Raw genomic sequence first — 20,711 nt, forward strand, 5'->3', positions numbered from 1 at the left:
GGGATGGTGCTTTCCATGCCACTCTCAACCCCCTTTCCTTGCCTGCCTCCTCCTTGCCTAGCACACGCCCCCCACCACAGGCCTCCATACTCCCTAAAACTCGAAGGCTCCAGAGCAGCACTCAAAGGCTCGAAGGCTCCATTCTCAAAGATATGGAGCAATAAAGCACCCAGAATCTTATTAAAATGCACATTTGACTCATTCCATTTCTAACAAGCTCTCAGGCCATGCCAATGTTTTTGGTTGGGGAGACACTTTGAGAACTAAGACTCTGCCTGTTTGATCACACACACTGCCCAGTATACTTACTTACAAACTGTATGGTAAACTACCATTTTAAAATGTCACACTGCACTAAAACACTGTATACGCTTGAAGACAAAAAAATTGGAGATTTTAAAAGGATGAGATAAAAGTTAACAAAATATAAAGGAAAGTTTTAATATTTTCTGCCCTTTTCTAGGAAACCACTTTGCTTAGAAGCCGTGTTTAGACTGGGCCAGCTACAAGCTCTAAGCTAAAGAGTCCTTTTCCCTGCACAGCCCAGTGTACCAAGGAATAAGAAACACCCCCCACTCTACCCCCAAACCTACTGAGTCGCTGACATGTGGGCAGACATCATAGAGCTTGGCACCATCTTCTGTGTTCATGGAGCACCTGAAACAGGGAACATGGACTTGGTGTCCACACAGCACAATGACTGAGTCTCAGAGGAGGTGTGGAGCCAGGACCACGTGTGGTGCTGATCAGCATCAAAAGGAATTATCCTCGGCCTAGCGTGCGGAGGACCCGGGTTCGATTTCCGGCCAGGGCACATAGGAGAAGCGCCCATTTGCTTCTCCACCCCTCCGCCGCACCTTCCTCTCTGTCTCTCTCTTCCCCTCCCGCAGCCAAGGCTCCATTGGAGCAAAAGATGGCCCGGGCGCTGGGGATGGCTCTGTGGCCTCTGCCCCAGGCGCTAGAGTGGCTCTGGTCGCAATATGGCGACACCCAGGAGGGTCGCAACATGGCGACGCCCAGGATGGGCAGAGCATCGCCCCCTGGTGGGCAGAGCGTCGCCCCCTGGTGGGCGTGCCGGGTGGATCCCGGTCGGGCGCATGCGGGAGTCTGTCTGACTGTCTCTCCCTGTTTCCAGCTTCAGAAAAATGAAAAAAAAAAAAAAAAAAAAAAAAAAGGAATTATCCAAAGGCATATGTTGCATGCCCTAAAATGAAGTGATTCCTCCTCCTTCCACAGCTCAATCTCTGAATTGGTACAAGTAACTCTCCTAAAATGAACAAGACCCTAGCCCAATATCTGAGTGCTCAGCACCATTAAAGTGCCTAAAGCATCCACTCCTAGCAGACATCCTAAGTAACAATGCTTCTCCCCTGAACCAAGAGAGGGCAAAGACCAGAAACTGAGAGAATTAGGCTTTGGTACTAAGGAGACCTGCCCAGGGTCAGGACCTGAATGCTCACAGCACCTGTCATGGCTCTTAATGAAGCCTGTCTTCACAGGCCCATGGAAAAAGCCCCCTTCCTGCCATCCAGTGGCTGCCCCACTAAGTGGATGGCTCCTCTGTGATGAGCATACCTGGCACCATTGGACAGCTTTAGGATGATCTGGTTCTTCAAGTCGTAGACTTTCCCCAGCCAGCAGTCATAGGCAATGTAGTCTCCATACATGAAGGGCTGCAGACCAGGGCACAGGGGAGTGAGAGATGGCAGATGACATTAGTGTCCAGTGCATCAATGCCTCTTTATCCCACTGAGATGGGGAGGAAGGATCTAGACAGCTTATTGCCTGGACTGGTCATTACTACACCTAAGTAACTGCTGCAGCACGCTTCCCCCAGGGTCTAAGCTGTACCCAACTTCCCTTCCCTGTGTGGAGAGGAGGTGGCAGATACCTGTGGCATTCAAGAACACAGGACTCTTGGGTGGAACTGGGCTATGGAGATCAGCTACAAGGACAAGGAAGTAAAGCGGTTTAAGCAAATAAATAAATGGAGAATATCAAGAGCCAAGTTGCTCAAGTTTGGGGAAGGTACTTACTAATACACAGGAGGAGGAAGAGAAAGAATCTGAGGCACTGGACTGGAATTGGAAGTATCAAGACGAACTCATATTTTAATGTATACATGGAACAGGTATTGACAAGTTTAGATGTGTGTCTATAAAAATGTATACACATAACATGGATGTCTTAGTTCTGTCCTGAAGGGCCTGACAGCAATTAGCACACCCAACATACATCCAGATCTTGTTTTTTGAAACTTGGTTTTCTCCTCTGCAAGGAACCATGGCTCCCTGGAGGAATGGCTGATTCCAGGGCTGGATCAGAAAAAAGTCCAAGATGGAAAGTAGGAAAGCTAAGAAGGGGGGTGGGGGGATGGAGACAGTCAAAAGGTCATACATGCCAGCTTGAAGGGGCTCCTATTGGCCAAACCTGGGGTCATTAAAGCAACAAAACAAACAATGGTGGTAATGGATCACAACCAACTGAATAAAACAGGGATGCGTGAGTCTGCACTGATGTAAAAAAGGAATGAATAAATAAACAGGGCAGAAGGTAAGGCTCTTCTTCCATAAGGGAGAGGCCAACTAATAAAAACGACAAGGGAACAGTGGGGTCATAAAATCAACATTTAGCAATCATCAGAGTGCTGCCAGTCCAGGTGGGAACTGTTAATGGAGGCTAAGGCTGGCAGGCTGGGGTCTGATGTGCAACAGGTTGTTGACATAATCCCAGAATCTCCCTACAAAACAATTATTTACGAAGGGATAAATGGCAACTCTATGGTGGGGAGGCATGGCAGACTCCAATGCGACCAGGGATCATAGTGAATATTGCCATGGTGCTGCCATTGGACGTTATGAGCCAGGGAAGAGCTTGGGAATTCCTGGGGCAGTTCTGCCAAGGATGGAGGGCCTGAGGCTGATCTGAAGTGAATGTCAGATAGCTCCATGCTGAATCTAGCGATAGATATATCAGGATATGGAAGACAGGGCAAGGCTGGGGAACAGAGCCAGGGTGGTAGAGATCAAGAGTTGACCGGTAAACGCAAAGTGTGCTCCTGAATGGAATTCGGGATCAGAATAAGGGAAAGAATGTTGTTGGCACAACTGAATGGGGAAAAGGTGGTTATATAAGAGAATGTTCCTGAATTTGGGAAATATACATTCTAGTACTTAGGGGCCATAGGGCATCTGTAGCTTGCTCTTGAATGTTTGAGGAAAAAGAATTTCAGGGAGAAAAGCTAAGGAGAAAGGAGATGTGGGGGAGGGAAGGCCAGGTGATGGAGCAAACAGAGTGAAATGTTAACAGCTGAGGAATCTGGGTGATGCGGGGAATACAAACATTCACAACTTTTCAGGAAGTCTGAAATCATTTAAAAAATAATCTCCTTGGCCAGTTGGCTCAGTGGGATAGTGTTGGCCTGGTGTGTGGAAGTCCTGGGTTTGATTCCTGGTCAGGGCACACAGAAGAAACGACCATCTGCTTCTTCACCCTCACCCCTCTCCTCACTTCCCACAGCCATGGCTCAAATGGTCTGAGCAAGTTGGCCCTGGGCACTGAGGATGGCTCCATGGCCTCTACCTCAGGAACTAAAATAGCTCAGTTGTCGAGCAACGGAGCAATGGCCCCAGATGGGCAGAGAATTGCCCAGTAAGGGCCATGCTGGGTGGATCTTGGTCAGGGTGCATGCAGGAGTCTGTCTCTCTGCCTCCCCACCTCTCACTTAATAATAAATAAATAATACCCTCCCCCCCTTTTTTAAAGGAGACGTGTTAGAGGAGAAAGGAAACTAGGCAAAGAGAACCACACCTGCAGCCTACGCTGGGGTTGGAGACATAAGGCTGAGTCCTGACCTCTGTCTGAGTGGCTTGCTGACAAGGTGCAGGCAGGCTCCAAGGGAGCAGGAGGACCCTGTGCTTGGCCTTCTGACCTGGGAAGGGGTAGCACTCATGTTCAGTGACAGGTACCAAAGAGTGAGAGGAAAATGAGAAGCGAGCAGGAGGCTCACCCAGATGTGCTGCAGGTCCTTGCTGTTGACGGGGTAAATAATACAGTTGGTGCCGATGAGCTTGACCGCGCAGTCGATGCTGACATCTATCACGGTGCCGCACTGGCTGTCCTGTGGAGAGGGCATCCAGGCCTGAGCAGGTATCCAGCACCAGCCACCATGGGAGACCCAGGCCGGATAATCCCCAAGCAACTGCCCGCCAGGAGTGGGATACAGGACTCACGGTGGTTCGCTTGTGCCGGACAACGTCCCGGGGCACCACGGAGCGGTCCTCTAGTTTCAGCTGAACAAAAAACATGAGTATGAGAGAATGGCCTTAGAAGTCACCACAGGGTACATGATTCCTGGGGAAGGGTGTCACGATACAGCAAAGTGCACAAACCCTAAATGTTGAGCTCGGTTTTCATAAACTCCAGGAACATCCCTCTCACTGTACCCAGAGCAAGAGGAAGAACTCCAGACACCTCCTCCACCAAAGGCAAAAAAAACTAGGCTTACAGAAGTCATTTTGATCAGTGTGGCTAAACCACAGGTCACATAAGACAGCATTTAAATTAAAGATATAAGAACCTGTTCTAAAGAGAGTGTAACATTTTGTGAGGAGTGAAATCCTTTTTCTACTTTCTGCAAGTGCCTGCCCTTCAACCCTGTGATAAGTGCCGAGTAGAGCAGGATGGAGGAGGAGCGTGACATGGCTGTGTGGATCACCCTGAAGCCGGCTATCACCCAACACCACCTTCTAATCCGGGCTATCCTTCCTGACCAGCCACAGCATGCTACTTATCTAGTGTGCTGTGGAGTCCTGCAGGCTGCTGAGTAACTCGGGACCACCAGCTTTGGGAGCCTGGCCAACCACACAGTGAGCACCTGACCTATCCCTCCACGAACACCCAGCCGCAGCCGCCCTCCTCTGAGAGGACAACCAGGGCCTCAGGAGACTGGACTCCCCCTCCCCCTCTGCTGGACATTGGATCCCCCTCCAACAGCTCAGGTACAAGACAGCGCTCCACCAGGCCAGCAAGTCTTTATTGGTTCCTCCAACCTACGGCCACTCTGCATGCAGTTCATCAAATAGTGATAATGGGAGGGCCATCTCTGTGACTACCCATATCCTTTGGACGGGAATCTCCAAGACCTCAAACCACAGGGATGGACGAGCTATTCCCTCAAATAACGCTCTCTCTACTCTCAAGTCCTGGGGCATGGAAAGGTGACCTTCATGGAAGGAGAACTGAGACACTTGAAAATGAAGATACTGGCTCAAGGTTACCAAATTGTTAGCTATGATGACTAAAACCAACTCCATTATAACTAGATATGACTTACAAAAAGGTAAAGGGGGAACAATGGGCTCCATCAAATACAAGCAGTAAAGACTTTCCTACAGGAAACACAAGCCCATGACGCAATGAGACTGAGCCCAGGTATTAAATCTGGGGTCCTTGAGCCAGACACACAGATGTGGCAGCTCTGAAACCTCAGGCAAATCGCTGTGTCCACATGTATAAAATGAGCTAAGAGCAGCCATCTCAGTGTGGCAGAGGGGATTAACAAGACAATGAAAGCACAGATGGGGGTGCAGGGTGTCTGGTACTCAGTAAGTGCTCAGCAAATGCTGGCTATCATCACTCTGCTTGACTCCACTGTCACCAGGTGTCAGCTCTTCTGGTCCTAGGCTCTTATATTTGCTCAAAGATGCCAGGAGACTGCCAGGGGCCACGTGGGACTCTGCTAAGGGTGCGGTGGTATGATGGTGCCACTTCTATCCTATCCTGTAACCCTCTGTGCCACGTCTCCAGTCTGGAACATAGTATTTTCCGTGCTCTCCCACCCAATCTCAAACCTCTGCTCTCATTTTAGACTTCAAAAAAACCACAATTGCAGGTCTTTCTAAGTTGTCATAGAAACCAGAAGTTGCAGCCCCAGGAAACTCATTAGGAGAGAGATGGCGCTGTGTGGGGTGGGAGGGAATGTCACTTTTGGTGTGAGCTGGGGCAGCTGGCACAGGCTACCTCATCAGCTCAGAGATCCCTAAGAAGAGACTCAACTTGAGTAGGCAGATTATGTCCCCACCTTGGTGGTTGTGTTGGTACCTGAGAGCTTTGAGGACAGGAAGTGGATCCTGAATTAGTGTAGTCGCTGATGGGACACTGCTCCTAAAGGTACAGGTGAAACTGAGGCTCCTGCTCTGAGGCCAAAGCAGGAACAACACAGCTAGTGGAAGCTGACATCACCGCAAGGCCAGGGTGGGCTTTTTCCTGCCCTCCTTTGCTGAACCTCTGCCTCGGCCACAGCGTTCCTGGGGACAGGGAGCCTGGTAAGCCAATGTCAGCCTTTCCACCTGGCTCTCCTGACCTGCACATGACTCCACAGTGAAGCTGGTCTCCAGGCTCTCCTAGTCTTTCAGGACTAGGCTAGAAGCAGAGTGGAAGTGGCAGGAGGATAGAGGTGTGGTGGCCACTATCCTGACAATATTTCTTTCCCTTGGGAATTCCAGAAAATGAGAACCAGGTGTCTGGAAGGGCTCATAACTTTCCCTCCCATCCCCATGTCCCCCACCCTGGGCACTGCCTTTCTCCACAGAAACCTCATTCTCCTATCTGTGTGCCTCTACTGAGCAGTCCTTCCAGCGGCCCACCTTTCCTCACCTACACCTGCCACATGCTCCCTGCATCCCCATTCTGGAAGGGACCTCTGTGCTCCCAGGACTCAGCTTTCAAGCCCTCGGCCTTGTAGTAACAGCATAACTGGTGCTTACTACACTCCTGGCAGCTTTCTAGGCACTCTCTCTGTCTCTTAACCTGTGAAATCCTCCACGACTCCATGGAGTAAGTGTACTATTATTCTCATTCTCATTTTATAAATAAGTAAACTGAGACAGAAAATAAATAACTTGGTCAGCCCTGGCCGGTTGGCTCAGCGGTAGAGCGTCGGCCTAGCGTGCGGAGGACCGGGGTTCGATTCCCGGCCAGGGCACACAGGAGAAGCACCCATTTGCTTCTCCACCCCTCCGCCGCGCTTTCCTCTCTGTCTCTCTCTTCCCCTCCCGCAGCCAAGGCTCCATTGGAGCAAAGATGGCCCGGGCGCTGGGGATGGCTCTGTGGCCTCTCCCTCAGGCGCTAGAGTGGCTCTGGTCGCAATATGGCGATGCCCAGGATGGGCAGAGCATCGCCCCCTGGTGGGTAGAGCGTCGCCCCTGGTGGGCGTGCCGGGTGAATCCCGGTCGGGCGCATGCGGGAGTCTGTCTGACTGTCTCTCCCCGTTTCCAGCTTCAGAAAAATACAAAAAAATAAAAAATAAAAAAATAAATAAGTAACTTGGTCACAGTCCCATAGCTCCTGAGTGCCAGAGCCAGGACTTGAACCTAGGCAGTATAGCTCCAGAAGCCGTCTTGCCCCAGAACTGCAGTGATAAGAACAGAGTAAAACGTATTTCTGGCAAGCCCACACATTCTAAAACACAGTGATTCTCCTGCTTATAAAAGCAATAAATGGGTCCTGGTCGGATGGCTCAGTGGTAGAGCGTCGGCCTGGCGTGTGGGAGTCCCGGGTTCGATTCCCAGCCAGGGCACACAGGAGAAGCGCCCATCTGCTTCTCCACCCCTCCCCCTCTCCTTCCCCTCCCGCAGCCAAGGCTCCATTGGAGCAAAGTTGGCCCTGGCGCTGAGGATGGCTCTATGGCCTCTGCCTCAGGAGCTAGAATGGCTCTGGTTGCAACAGAGCAACGCCCCAGATGAGCAGAGCATCGCCCCCTGGGCGGCATGCCGGGTGGATCCCGGTCGGGCGCATGCGGGAGTCTGCCTGACTGCCTCCCAGTTTCCAACTTCAGAAAAAAAAAAAAAAAAAGGCAATAAATGCTCTACTGACTTCTGGGCCTGTGGAAGGCTAGTGCTGCGGCCTCTGGCTGCAGGATGTTATCAAGGCCCACAGCACTGGCCGAGAGCTCAGGTAGAAGAAGCCACAGGGTTCAGCAGTTTGAACTCCTCATCCCACCCATAAAAGATCAAGTCAGATGCACCAGATCACAAGCACCAGGTGTACCAGAGGCTAACACTAGAGGGTGCTATATCTGCTCTATGATTAATGCCAGTTTCCCAACCAAAACTAAGCCATGAAACAGAACCATATTTGTTAAGTGCACCTGTAACATAGTTTGTTTGTTTTTTTAAAAATGGTTACCGCCTCGCCACTGATGACACAGTGCAGAAAGTGCCGATCTGGGATACTGAGGTCCCAGGTTCAAAACCCAGAGGTGGGGCCCTGGCCGGTTGGCTCAGCGGTAGAGCGTCGGCCTGGCGTGCGGGGAACCCAGGTTCGATTCCCGGCCAGGGCACATAGGAGAAGCGCCCATTTGCTTCTCCACCCCCACCCCCTCCTTCCTCTCTGTCTCTCTCTTCCCCTCCCGCAGCCAAGGCTTCATTGGAGCAAAGATAGCCCGGGCGCTGGGGATGGCTCCTTGGCCTCTGCCCCAGACGCTAGAGTGGCTCTGGTCGCGGCAGAGTGACGCCCTGGAGGGGCAGAGCATCGCCCCCTGGTGGGCAGAGCATCGCCCCTGGTGGGCGTGCCGGGTGGATCCCGGTCGGGCGCATGCGGGAGTCTGTCTGACTGTCTCTCCCTGTTTCTAGCTTCAGAAAAATACAAAAAAAAAAAAAAACCAAAAAAAAAACCCCGAGGTGGTCGACTAGAGTGAGGGCTTATCTTGTCTGAGCGGGGCTCACCAGTTTGAGTGCAGGGTTGCGGCTTAAGCATGGGATCATCAACATGACCCCAAGGTTGCTGGCTTCAGCAAGGGGTCACTGGCTCAGATGGCGCCCACTGGTCAAGGCACATATGAGAAGCAATCAATGAACAGCTAAGGTGCCACAACTACGAGTTGATGCCTCTCATCTCTCTCCCTTCCTGTCTGTTTCTGTTTCTCTCTCTAACAACAAAAAAAAATTGTTGCCAGGGTGATATCTGAGGTGGGACAGATTTCAACTGTCACTATAGGTTCTAAGATTCTAAACAACCTCTGACATGGTGAATTAAAGCTGAAGCCATCAGAGGTTTCTAAACATAAAAAAAAAAAAAAGACATGATAACACACCAAAATGTATCTCTGAGTGAGGAGGTTTTAAAAACAAACACGCGGCCTGGCCCGTGGTGGCGCAGTGGATAAAGCGTTAACCTGGAATGCTGAGGTCGCGGGTTCGAAACACTGGGCTTGCCCGGTCAAGACACATATGGGAGTTGATGGTTCCTGCTCCTCCCTCTTCTCTCTCTCTCTCTCCTGCCATCTCTCTAAAATGAATAAATTTTTAAAAAATTAAAAATGAACACGCATTACTCTGGATACCTTCGTAACGTGTCCATGGGCTGTGCCTGCTGGAACCTGAGAACAGAATCTTTCTGCCTCCTCTGGAAGCAGGAGCTTCAGAGACAGCCACCCTCCTTGGAAAGGAATCCCAGCACCTGCTTTCCAGAGTTTGCTCAGCTGAGTGATGATGATGACACCTTCCATGTGCCAGGCACATGGGGACACAAGTTCCTGCTCTTGCAAAGCTTACCTTCTAGTGCAGTGGGAGAGACTGAGGTACATACACCTAGGCCAGCAGTGCTCAGTGTTACACAGAAAAACAAGGCAATACAGTTGTGAGTGAGACTGCTGAAGGAGGAGTGCATAAGTGACTTATTTTAAATGAGTGGTCAGAAAAGGCCATTTCAAAGAACAATGAGGGAAGGAGCTGTCCAAACAGAGGATTGTTGTAAAGACACTGGGTGGCGTGTGCCTTGAATGCTCCATGATGATCAGCAGAGGTCAGTAGGACCTCCCAAGAGAGTACAAAGCTCCCAAGAGAGTACAAGGCGCCCAGGCAAGTGGCTCAGGCCTTACAAAGAACCACAGAGGGACTTGATAGTCTACCTGAGAGAGATGGAAGCCACTGCAGGGATATGAGCAGAGGGCCTGCCTGCCATCCTATTAAAGGAGAACTTGCTGTAGAGAGGGGGAGGGAGACCAGATAGCCTAGTGCTTCTCAAACAGGAGCAACTTTGCTCCCCAGAGGACATTTTTGCTTGTCACCTCTGGGAGAAGGGGCTTCTGCTGTGTAGTGGGGAAAGGCCAGGGATGCTGCTAAACATCCAACAGCACACAAGCCAGTCCCCACAACAAAGAATGATGCAACCCAAAGCACTGTACAAGTGGAGTTGAGAAGTCCTGAGGCTGCTTCCAGGAGGGTGGTGCTGAGGAAATATAATACATTTTCAAGGTACAGCTAATCAGGTGCTTCCAGCTGGAAAGCAATACAATGGCAAGGGGAATAAAGGACAATCACAGGGAGAAGGCAACATGGCAAGGAGGCTAGGTACTTCTGTCCCACCCCCATTGGAGTTCCAAGGAGCTTTGCCTGGCCAGGAGGACCATTCTCCTCCCGTTCCCCTGACCAACCACAGAGGGCCACGTAGCTCCTCTGGGCTGCAGAGGCCCACCACTAACAACAGCATACTGAACTGCTACCATAACTCTAACACTGCTCTTGACTGACCAGGAAGAACTCAAGTTCATTGTATAAAAATGTTCCAAGAACAGATAAAGGCAAACTGATTAATAGGCTGAAAATGAAAGAAGTGACACAGAAGCTACTAATTTCAAGTGAACTTGAAGCAAGGTCACATCCTGTAGGACTGGGTGTCCCTAAGGACTGACCTGCTCAGTGGAGGCCAAGCTCAAGCCCTAGGAAAAAAGGTGGCTTCACATTTTTTCTGGTCGCTGGTACCTGGACCCAGAATAATAACGGGGCTCCCAGTATAAGAAGTCCAGCCAAAGGCAAAGGAGGGGCCTTAAAGGTGTCTAAGACTTTGTGTCAAGGCTAGAAGCCACCAACCTATCACTGTCATCTCTTGTCAAACAAATGCTAGGGAAGACCAAAATATCGAGATGGTGTGGGTGTTCTCCTTCAGTCCCACAGGAAGTAAACCAGCCCAGCCTTTTCTGGGGGTTAGTGATGTTATCAATACCTGGTCTTCACAGACAAATGAGAGTAGCTTCAAACAAAAGCACTGTGCCAAGCACCAGGCTTAGTAAACAGCTTCAGATCACAAGGAAAAGTGCACTGCCAGGCCCACACTATGCCCCTGGTGAAAACTAGGGACAGCTTGTAGTGGCCCCAGCTTTGATTTGTATTCAGTAAGGCATTACTTTTGCTGGACAGAGCCAGGCCCCAGATCTCTGGAAGCCTCACAATGCTCTCAGCAAGGAAAACAATCTTTCTTTGGGAAAGAAAACCGAGCTGGCCATGCTGCTTCTCTTAGCGAGGGAGAGGAGGTGGGGAAAGAGGCAGGACCTAGCAGGCACATATAGGAATTAGGCTGTTAACTGAGGTCAGGACTCAAAGAGCAAACTCCTAAAAGGAATATAAAGTCAGATTTACACTGAAAAAAAAAAAGTTTTTATTTTATTTTTTTAAGTGAGAGCAGGAGAGGCAGAGAGACAGATTCCTGCACGTGCCCCAACCAGGATCCACCTTGCAAGCCCACTATGGCACAATGTCCTACCCAACTGAGCCCATTGCTCCGCTGCCTAGCAGCGAGCCTTTTTTTTTTTTTTAGTGCCTGGGGCAGAGGTCAAGAAGCCATCCTCAATGCCAGAAGCCAACTCACTTGAACCAACTGAGCCAAGGCTGTGGGAAAAGGGGGTGGGGAAATGGAGAAGCAGATGGTTGCTTCTCCCATGTACCCTGACTGGGAATCGAACCTGAGACATCCACATGCCGGGTTGACCGCTCTACCACTGAGCAAACCAGCCAGGGCCTGAAAATTTCTAAAGGCTTGCTACTTACCAAGGGGTAAAAATAATCTGAGAAACATCATCTTTCCTGCCCACATATACTTGAGCTGAGTCTCAGTCCTAGACATACAGAGAAAAAGGGTGAAACAGGACAGTGGTTGTTGGGTAAACAAATGTGTTTTTTTTTGTTTTGTTTTTAAAGATTTCATTTATTCATTTTAGAGAGGAGAGAGAGAGAGAGAAAGAGAGAGAGAGAGAGAAAGGGGGAGGAGCAGAAAGCATCAACTCCCATATGTGCCTTGACCAGGCAAGCCCAGGGTTTCGAACTGGCAACCTCAGTGTTCCACGTCAATGCTTTATCCACTGCGCCACCACAGGTCAAGCCTAAACAAATGTTTTTTCTTTTTTCTTTTTTTTTGTATTTTTCTGAAGCTGGAAACGGGGAGAGACAGTCAGATAGACTCCCGCATGCGCCCGACCGGGATCCACCCGGCACGCCCACCAGGGGCGATGCTCTGCCCCTCCGGGGCGTAGCTCTGTTGTGACCAGAGCCACTCCAGCGCTTGGGGCAGAGGCCAAGGAGCCATCCCCAGCACCCGGGCCATCTTTGCTCCAATGGAGCCTCGGCTGCGGGAGGGGAAGAGAGAGACAAAGAGGAAGGAGAGGGGGAGGGGTGGAGAAGCAGATGGGCGCTTCTCCTGTGTGCCCTGGCCAGGAATCGAACCCGGGATTTCTTTTCTTTTTTTTTTTTTGCATTTTTCTGAAGCTGGAAACAGGGAGAGACAGTCAGACTCCCGCATGCGCCCGACCGGGATCCACCCGGCACGCCCACCATGGGGCGATGCTCTGCCCACCAGGGGGCGATGCTCTGCCCATCCTGGGCGTCGCCATGTCGCGACCAGAGCCACTCTAGCGCCTGGGGCAGAGGCCACAGAGCTATCCTCAGCGCCCGGGCCATCTTTGCTCCAATGGAGCCTTGGCTGCGGGAGGGGAAGAGAGAGACAGAGAGGAAGGCGCGGTAGAGGGGTGGAGAAGCAAATGGGCGCTTCTCCTGTGTGCCCTGGCCGGGAATCGAACCCGGGATTTCTGCACGCCAGGCCAACGCTCTACCACTGAGCCAACCGGCAGGGCCCTAAACAAATGTTTGTTTGTTTGTTTGTTTTTATATTTTTCTGAAGCTGGAAACGGGGAGAGACAGTCAGACTCCCGCATGCGCCTGACCGGGATCCACCCAGCACGCCGCCCACCAGGGGCAACGCTCTGCCCACCAGGGGGTGATGCTCTGCCCCTCCGGGGTGTCGCTCTGTTGCGACCAGAGCCACTCTAGCGCCTGGGGCAGAGGCCAAGGAGCCATCCCCAGTGCCCGGGCCATCTTTGCTCCAATGGAGCCTCGGCTGCGGGAGGGGAAGAGAGAGACAGAGAGGAAGGAGAGGGGGAGGGGTGGAGAAGCAAATGGGCGCTTCTCCTATGTGCCCTGGCCGGGAATCGAACCCGGGTCCCCCGCACGCCAGGCCGACGCTCTACCACTGAGCCAACCGGCCAGGGCCTAAACAAATGTGTTTGTTTTTTTTTCTTCTATTTATTCATTTTAGAGAGGAGATGGAGAGACAGAGAGAGAGGAGGGGGGGGAGGAGCTGGAAGCATCAACTCCCGTATGTGCCTTGACCAGGCAAGCCCAGGGTTTCAAACCGGCGATCTCAGCATTTCCAGGTCGACGCCTTATCCACTGCGCCACCACAGGTCAGGCACTAAACAAATGTTTTTTAAGTTTGCTTGCTTGTATTGGGGCAGTGCCTTGTGTGTATAGTCAGGTGCCTGTCCTCAGGGCAGCAGATTGCCTTCCTTCTTGGGAGGGGCTGTTTGTTTGCTATTGTTCGCAGGAGAAGGGGTTTGCTCCCCAGCCTGTTTTGCTAGAGAGAGCAGAAAGAGTCCAAAGGATGAGTTCAGGGAGAGTCCGGAGAATGAGTCCGGGTTGTGGAACTGGAGACCAAGGCAGGGCTTGGGAGCCCTGATTTCTGCCCGGCCTATTTGGCTGGGGAGTGCTGAGACTGGTGGGGTCCTGAGATGGGAGAAAGGGAAGTGGTCTTCCCTGCCTGTTTGCTCGTCCACCGTTAGAAGACTTTAATAAATGGAGTGGCCCACCATATTCTGGCTCCACAGTTCCTTTACTGTCTGCTCGAATTCAATGTGAATCTGCATGGCCATGGCGACAGCCACCGGCTTTTATGTCCAATTGAGCTGCCAAATTGTGTTGGGGACCACAGGGCCTCCTAACTGACCTATATCCCCCCCCCAAATTCTGATGTTGCTCCTGAGCTTGAAGGGCCCAGGCACGATGGCCATAGGCCCACTGGGCCATGAGCACCCTCACCTCACCTGCAGGGAGACTGAGTGCGGCCACACCTGTGAGTGCACAAACAGATGCTTCACTGGCTGAGAAGCCCAACTCAGTTTTGGGAATGGGACTAGAAGAAACGATGTAGTAGGAGGAACTTGATTCAAACCCAGGATTAAGGTAAATGCAACTTTTTTAGTGCTTCCTATAGATTCAAGGTTGGAGAAAAATACAAATGTAAAATAAGAAGTATATGCTGTCTTTAAAGAATTTCTAAGGAAGTGGCATTGAGTTGGGAGGGGCGGGGGAAGGGCAGGCCCAAAGACATTAACCTCTCTCTCTGATGCAAATACAACTTCAGAGGCCAGAGAAACTACTTATGCCAGATTGGGAAATTTATCCCAGAGTGTGGACTTATGAAAAAGCTTTGGAAATCTTATAACAGAATGCTCCCAGAGCAGTGTTTTTCAAACTATGGGTTATGATCCACTAATGGGTTACAAGTTCAATTTAGTGGATCAAGGCCCAGCATTGGGAAAAAAATAATAATAAGCCTGACCAGGCGGTGGCGCAGTGGATGGAGCATCAGACTGGGATGCAGAGGACCGGGTTTCGAGACCCCGAGGTTGCCAGCTTGAGCGCGGGCTCATCTGGTTTGAGCAAAAAGCCCACCAGCTTGAACCCAAGGTCATTGGCTCCAGCAAGGGGTTATTCGGTCTGCTGAAGGCCCGCGGTCAAGGCACATATGAGAAAGCAATCAATGAACAACTAAGGTGTTGCAACGCGCAATAAAAAACTAATGATTGATGCTTCTCATCTCTCTCCATTCCTGTCTGTCTGTCCCTGTCTATCCCTCTCTCTGACTCATTCTCTGTCTCTGTTAAATAAATAAATAAATAAATAAATAAATAAAAAGTTATCTGAATGTATCCCACATAATAAGCCTAGGTACTGCTTTGAGGAAACTTTTCCAGTTGCATATATAACATTCATAAAACTTCTCATCACTGTCAAAATTCTCATCCATTAGCTTGTCCTCATCTGTGTCTGATGATGAGTCACTGTCTTCATATATTACCTCGCCCTCATTTCTATGGCATTTGAAATGCCACAACCACTGTATAAGACGCACCCAGTTTTTAGATGCCAAATTTTTCAGAAAAAGGTGTGTCTTATACATGGGGAAATACAGTCGAGAGTCACTGACTGGTCATATCCCTACATCCAGCTGGAACTAGAAACTGGGCTTAGGAAGAAGCTTGAAGAAGAGCCCAACTCCAACCTACAATCAGTTCCATTTCCTGCCTCTCCAAATCCTAATGCTCTGAAAGCCAATTTATTGACATTTTAAGTAATGTCAGAAAGAGTTAGTTCTCCACCCCACAGTGTCTATGTGTAAACATACAGATCTTGGATCTTTGTTTGTTTGCTTGTTTTTTGACTCCAGACCAGCTGCTGATGAGAGGAGATGTCTTTCTCCTTGATGTAACAGGCCAAAACCCTAGCCAGAGAGAGGCAGCAGAGCTGGGCACAGGGAAGATCTGTGGGGTGCAGGCTCTCAGACTTCCTAAAAGTGGCCCACTGTAGAATACACATTTTGCATGTATGTTATATATGCAACTGGAAAACTTTCCTCAAAGCAGTACCTAGGCTTATTATGTGGGATACATTCAGATAACTTCTTATTTATTTTTTTCCCAATGCTGGGCCATGATCCACTAAATTGAACTTGTAACTCATTAGTGGATCATAACCCATAGTTTGAAAAACACTGCTCTGGGAGCATTCTATTGTAAGATTTCCAAAGCTTTTTTTTTGGATTTGCAAATACAGCTTATTTTACAGAAATTCAACATTATAAACAGCAGGCACCTCCCCCCGCCACCCCACCCCAGCCCACCCTGCTGGGTGCAGACCATGCATTGCAGAGTGAGCAGTGACAAGGCCTTACTGCTTTGGAGAGAGCGAGAGCGATGACCTTGCCCACATCGGGTCCTGCCTGCCCTGCACACACACGCGCACACGCACATGCCTGCCGCTAGCAAGCCACCAGAGTCTGTCTGGGCCCAGCTTGCACCGGGCCAGTTAAATGGTTCCAGCTAAGGTCTCCAATTCCATCATGTCTTCCTCTTCCTCTTCCTTCTTCTTGGTGGGTTTTTTCTTCTTCTTTTTGAAGCTGGAAATGGGGAGAGACAGTCAGACAGACTCCCGCATGCGCCCGATCGGGATCCACCCGACACGCCCACCAGGGGCTACGCACTGCCCACCAGGGGGCGATGCTCTGCCCCTCTGGAGTGTCGCTCTGCTGCGACCAGAGCCACTCTAGCGCCTGGGGCAGAGGCCAAGGAGCCATCCCCAGCGCCCGGGCCATCTTTGCTCCAATGGAGCCTCGGCTGCGGGAGAGGAAGAGAGAGACAGAGAGGAAGGAGGGGGGTGTGGAGAAGCAAATGGGCGCTTCTCCTATGTGCCCTGGCCGGGAATTGAACCCGGGTCCCCTGCACGCCAGGCCGACGCTCTACCGCTGAGCCAACTGGCCAGGGCCTTCTTGGTGGGTTTTGACGGTAGAGCTATGGAGGGAACATTTGGTAGAGGGACTGTTTCAGGTCCACTGATTTCCAGCAAATTCTTGTCTAGTTTCTCCTGTTCTAGTTCTTCTAATTCTGCCATGAGCTCATCCTCCTCAAACTCTTCTCCAAACTCTACAGGTTTTGAAATAGCTGTTGAAACCTCCTCTGCAAGCTCTTGCTGGTCAGCAATGTCCTGCATTAACTCATCCACTTTATCGATGTCCATGTTGTCATGGGCAGCTTTCATAGCCTTGGTGTTCTTGAGCACCTCAGTGTTGGTGTTGGCATTCTCCAGGGCCTCACACTAGAACTCGATGGTCGACAGGGTGCCATCAATCTGCACCACCTGCTTCTCATACCTCTTCTTGTGCTTGCTTCAGGGCCTGGAGGGTCACACGCTTGTTTTTGGTGCCGTGCTTCTTGGTGGCCGTCAGCTCCTGCTCGATCTTCTTTTCCAGGAATTCTTGTTTCTTACTTAGCATCTCCTCCATGTCCCGCAGCTGCTGGATGGCCTTCTGGGGGGGTTGGGCTGCCCTTGCCAGCCTTTCCCCCTCCTGCCCCAAACAGCTTCCCGAACACCGACAATGGTGCTGCTCGCCACGCCTGCCTGCGCTGTCGGTTCCGGCTCGGCTTTGGCACCTGCTCCCGGCCCAGCCGCTCCCAGCCACCACAGGCCTCTCCGCCGCCTCCACCCCACAGCTGGGCCATGCCACGCCACCTCCCACAGGCCCCCACGGCCAGGCCGGCATCAGGGCAACGCGCCGCCTACTACAACTCCCCCAAATACGGGGTTTCTTAACATTCCTTGGCAAGCCCAATAGTCACCTTGGTTAAAATGGTCTACTTCAACCAGTAAATTTCCCTTTCTTTTAAAACAAAATAGAACCCCAAACCCCAACTACTTAGACCATTTGTGGGGGTTTTTATTTTTTTTTTATTTTTTACAGAGACAGGGAGTGAGTCAAGAGAGGGATAGACAGGGACAGACAGACAGGAACGAAGAGAGATGAGAAGCATCAATCATTAGTTTTCCATTGCACGTTGCAACACCATAGTTGTTCATTGATTGCTTTCTCATATGTGCCTTGACCGTGGGCCTTCAGCAGACCGAGTAACCCCTTGCTGGAGCCAGCGACCTTGGGTTCAAGCTGGTGGGCTTTTTCTGCTCAAACCAGATGAGCCTGCGCTCAAACTGACGACCTTGGGGTCTCGAACCTGGGTCCTAAGCATCCCAGTCCGACGTTCCATCCATTGCGCCACCGCCTGGTCAGGCTAGACCATTTGTTTTTAATTTTAGAAAATTATAAAAGCATAAATCTGGGGCTCAAGATGCAAAAGCAAGGTGGATTAAAATAATTAACAAAGTGGGATCGGACTGATACCACCCCTCGGTATACCCTGATGTGCTGTTATTCATCCTTGAACAGATGCACAGGCACCAGGTCCTCAAAAGAATGTGGTCCCAACTTTGGGCTCTGCTAAGGTGGTCCAGCCCCAGGTCGAGGCCAGTTCCCAGACAGACGCCAAGGACTCTAGGACAGCTTTTAGCACCACACTGACCAAGAGGCAAGGAACCTGATTCAGGCCAGCTGTTGCCAAGGTGGCAAAGCAGATTCTGCCAGCATGCTTCCACAGACAACTGGGGGACAGCGCTGCCTTAAAGACTTCCAGGCAGAAGGTGGTTTCTGGGCCTACACTGTGACTGGGAGAACTTGATTTTTAGAGCTGGGTTACTGGATGGGAATGAGCTAGTGCTTAAAATCTGGCTCTCCCAGATTTTAAGAAATCCAAGTCTGAGAAAGACCCAACCTGGCAGGAAGGGCACTCACTCACTGACTGCTCCAAATCCTCAAAGATGGCCACCAGGGCCTCGGCTCACTGATGTTCCTGTTCCCACTCACTTTTCCCCACTGCGAACCCTCAGAGAAATGACACAATCTTCAAAATGACGTAATCTTTGGTCAGCAAAGAGCTGAGGTCTCACTGCTTCCGGCAGTGGCTCATGATAACCAGCCTCACTTCCACGCAGTGCATTCGTGGCACCTTAGGTCCATGCGCCCAATGCTGAGGATCAATCAATTGCCACACTCTGCAAAATGCATCCTACCTTCCGAAGCAGACTCAGATGGAAAGGAACTCACTCGGCACTGCTGTTATTAAGAATGCAAATAATGAGCCTGACCTGTGGTGGCGCAGTGGGATAAAGCGTCGACCTGGAACACTGAGGTTGCCGGTTCGAAACCTTGGGTTTGCCTGGTCAAGGCACATATGAGAGTTGATGCTTCCTGCTCCTCCCCCTTCTCTCTCTCTCTCTCTCTCTCTCCCCTCTCTCTAAAAATAAAAATAAAAAAAATGCAAATAATGGTAGAAAAAGGCTATATGTAAAAATAACATACCAAAGCCCTAATCCAAGGCTGACTCTTTCCTTGGGGGGCCAAGTTCTCACTGAAGGTAGTGGTGGAGCTGGGAAGCAGGGAGCTGGTCTTCCTATGGAACTTTGTTTTTATCCTGTGAGCACAGGGCGGACTGTATAGAACCCTCCCACACACCCACACACTATCCCTGACACACGGCTGAGCTACCCTGCAGGCAGACAGGCAGGTAAGGGGACTCCATGCCAGAGGGGCATGCAGGTGTCACCATCTTTCCCGAATGGCTGTGTTGGTTCTTCGCCTTCCTTGATTCCAGCACTACATCTTTCCCAGACAGACTGGGGTGGGTGCTGCAAGCACCTCCTTCCTCAGGGAAGCAGGGGCTTGGTAAAGGTGCAGAAAACCAAGGTGGAAGAGACACAAAACCCTGAGACCAACAGCTAGCTGGGTCTTGCATCATTTGGTGATGGTTCTGACAGCCTTCATTTTTAGGTTGTCATTGGGCCTGATCATACCCTCCATGTCACAGACAGAGGAGTCCACAGGCAGGCTGACGCCACTGGGGGTCAGCAGACATGGCCTCAATACTCTCCAGTGCCAACCTTGACAGTAACATCGTCCTTTCCTCAGTACCTCATGTCACTAAAACTAGGTCAGGACAAGATCAGGTAGCCTGCCTCTGAGCAAAGATTTCTAGCAAAATTAACCACATTTAGCAGCCCATTTCTAGACTGTGTTTGTGGTAACTGGTATGGCTGGGAAAATGGAAAGGATGCATCACCACCCAGTGGAAAAAGTGGCAAGAAGAAAATACCTATTGGTGCTATAAATTTATCTCCAATGGGCCCTTTGGTCCTTTAACAAGAAATGGGAAATATTACAGCCATGGAGATATTTCTTACAGCTCAACCCAACTGTAAGAAAACACTGCAAAATAAAGTCACAGTCTGCCATCAGTTTGTGGCTGACTCTACATTGTCACCACCCCCTCTAGAGATTGAAACACCAGTGTCATCCTCATCTAAGCCACCAGAGCATGGAACATGACTTGGGCAACTATATTCTGCTCTCCCAAAAGCGGTAGTAATAAGCACTATTGAGGTGCATTAATGAATTACAATGGATATTTTTGAGTGTCAGAACTCCTAATTGAAAAGGGCTGGAAACCTTCTGGGGTATGCCACACCTTTTATGGAATAAACATCTGTTTTTCTCTCTCTCCTATCTGAGCTGGCTCTATATCCCTTAATCCCTAGGCCCTAGGAATGGGCCACCAGAGGGCTGGACCAAAAGTCTGAAGAAGGCAGCAACAGACTGGCATCTGAAGAACCCTTTCCATTTCCAGTAGGTTGTACCCAGATCTTTTTAAGGACCACCAATCCGAAGTGGAGGAAGATGTGGACAGATGATGTCTCAAGGGCTCTGCTATGGTCCTTCCTTTAAGGGCCGACCAACCACATGAGGGTGAAAGCAGGTCTGCAGTGAAAGTTTTGAGATCTAAGCACCAGGATATGTGCAACATGTAGTAAGTAATCAATCAAAAGTGTTAGTTTTCTTGCCCTCCCGCAAACCCGCTGCCTCCTTAATGCTTCTCCAATTATTTCCGAGTTTACTTCACTAATCAGTAGTCTGAACTTTGCTGAAACAGATGATGTACAGAAGCT

At 50.4% G+C, this 20,711-nt stretch overlaps 1 protein-coding gene and 1 pseudogene across 1 annotated transcript in view; both read right to left on the reverse strand.

The window, feature by feature from the left end:
* UBE2O (ubiquitin conjugating enzyme E2 O) overlaps nt 1–20,711 on the reverse strand; it is a 52,774-nt gene that overhangs the window by 10,469 nt on the left and 21,594 nt on the right. Inside the window, exons 2-5 of the mRNA XM_066234619.1 lie at nt 4,233–4,292; nt 4,010–4,120; nt 1,576–1,673; nt 594–657 (exon numbers count right to left, since the gene is read on the reverse strand). Of these exons, the coding sequence (XP_066090716.1) occupies nt 594–657; nt 1,576–1,673; nt 4,010–4,120; nt 4,233–4,292 (333 nt within the window). The remainder of the gene's footprint in view (nt 1–593; nt 658–1,575; nt 1,674–4,009; nt 4,121–4,232; nt 4,293–20,711) is intronic.
* Nucleotides 4,882–17,424, reverse strand: LOC136308345 (putative charged multivesicular body protein 4B-like protein CHMP4BP1; annotated as a pseudogene).

This window comes from Saccopteryx bilineata, chromosome 6, assembly GCF_036850765.1.
Source record: "Saccopteryx bilineata isolate mSacBil1 chromosome 6, mSacBil1_pri_phased_curated, whole genome shotgun sequence".
NCBI classification, from domain to species: domain Eukaryota; kingdom Metazoa; phylum Chordata; class Mammalia; order Chiroptera; family Emballonuridae; genus Saccopteryx; species Saccopteryx bilineata.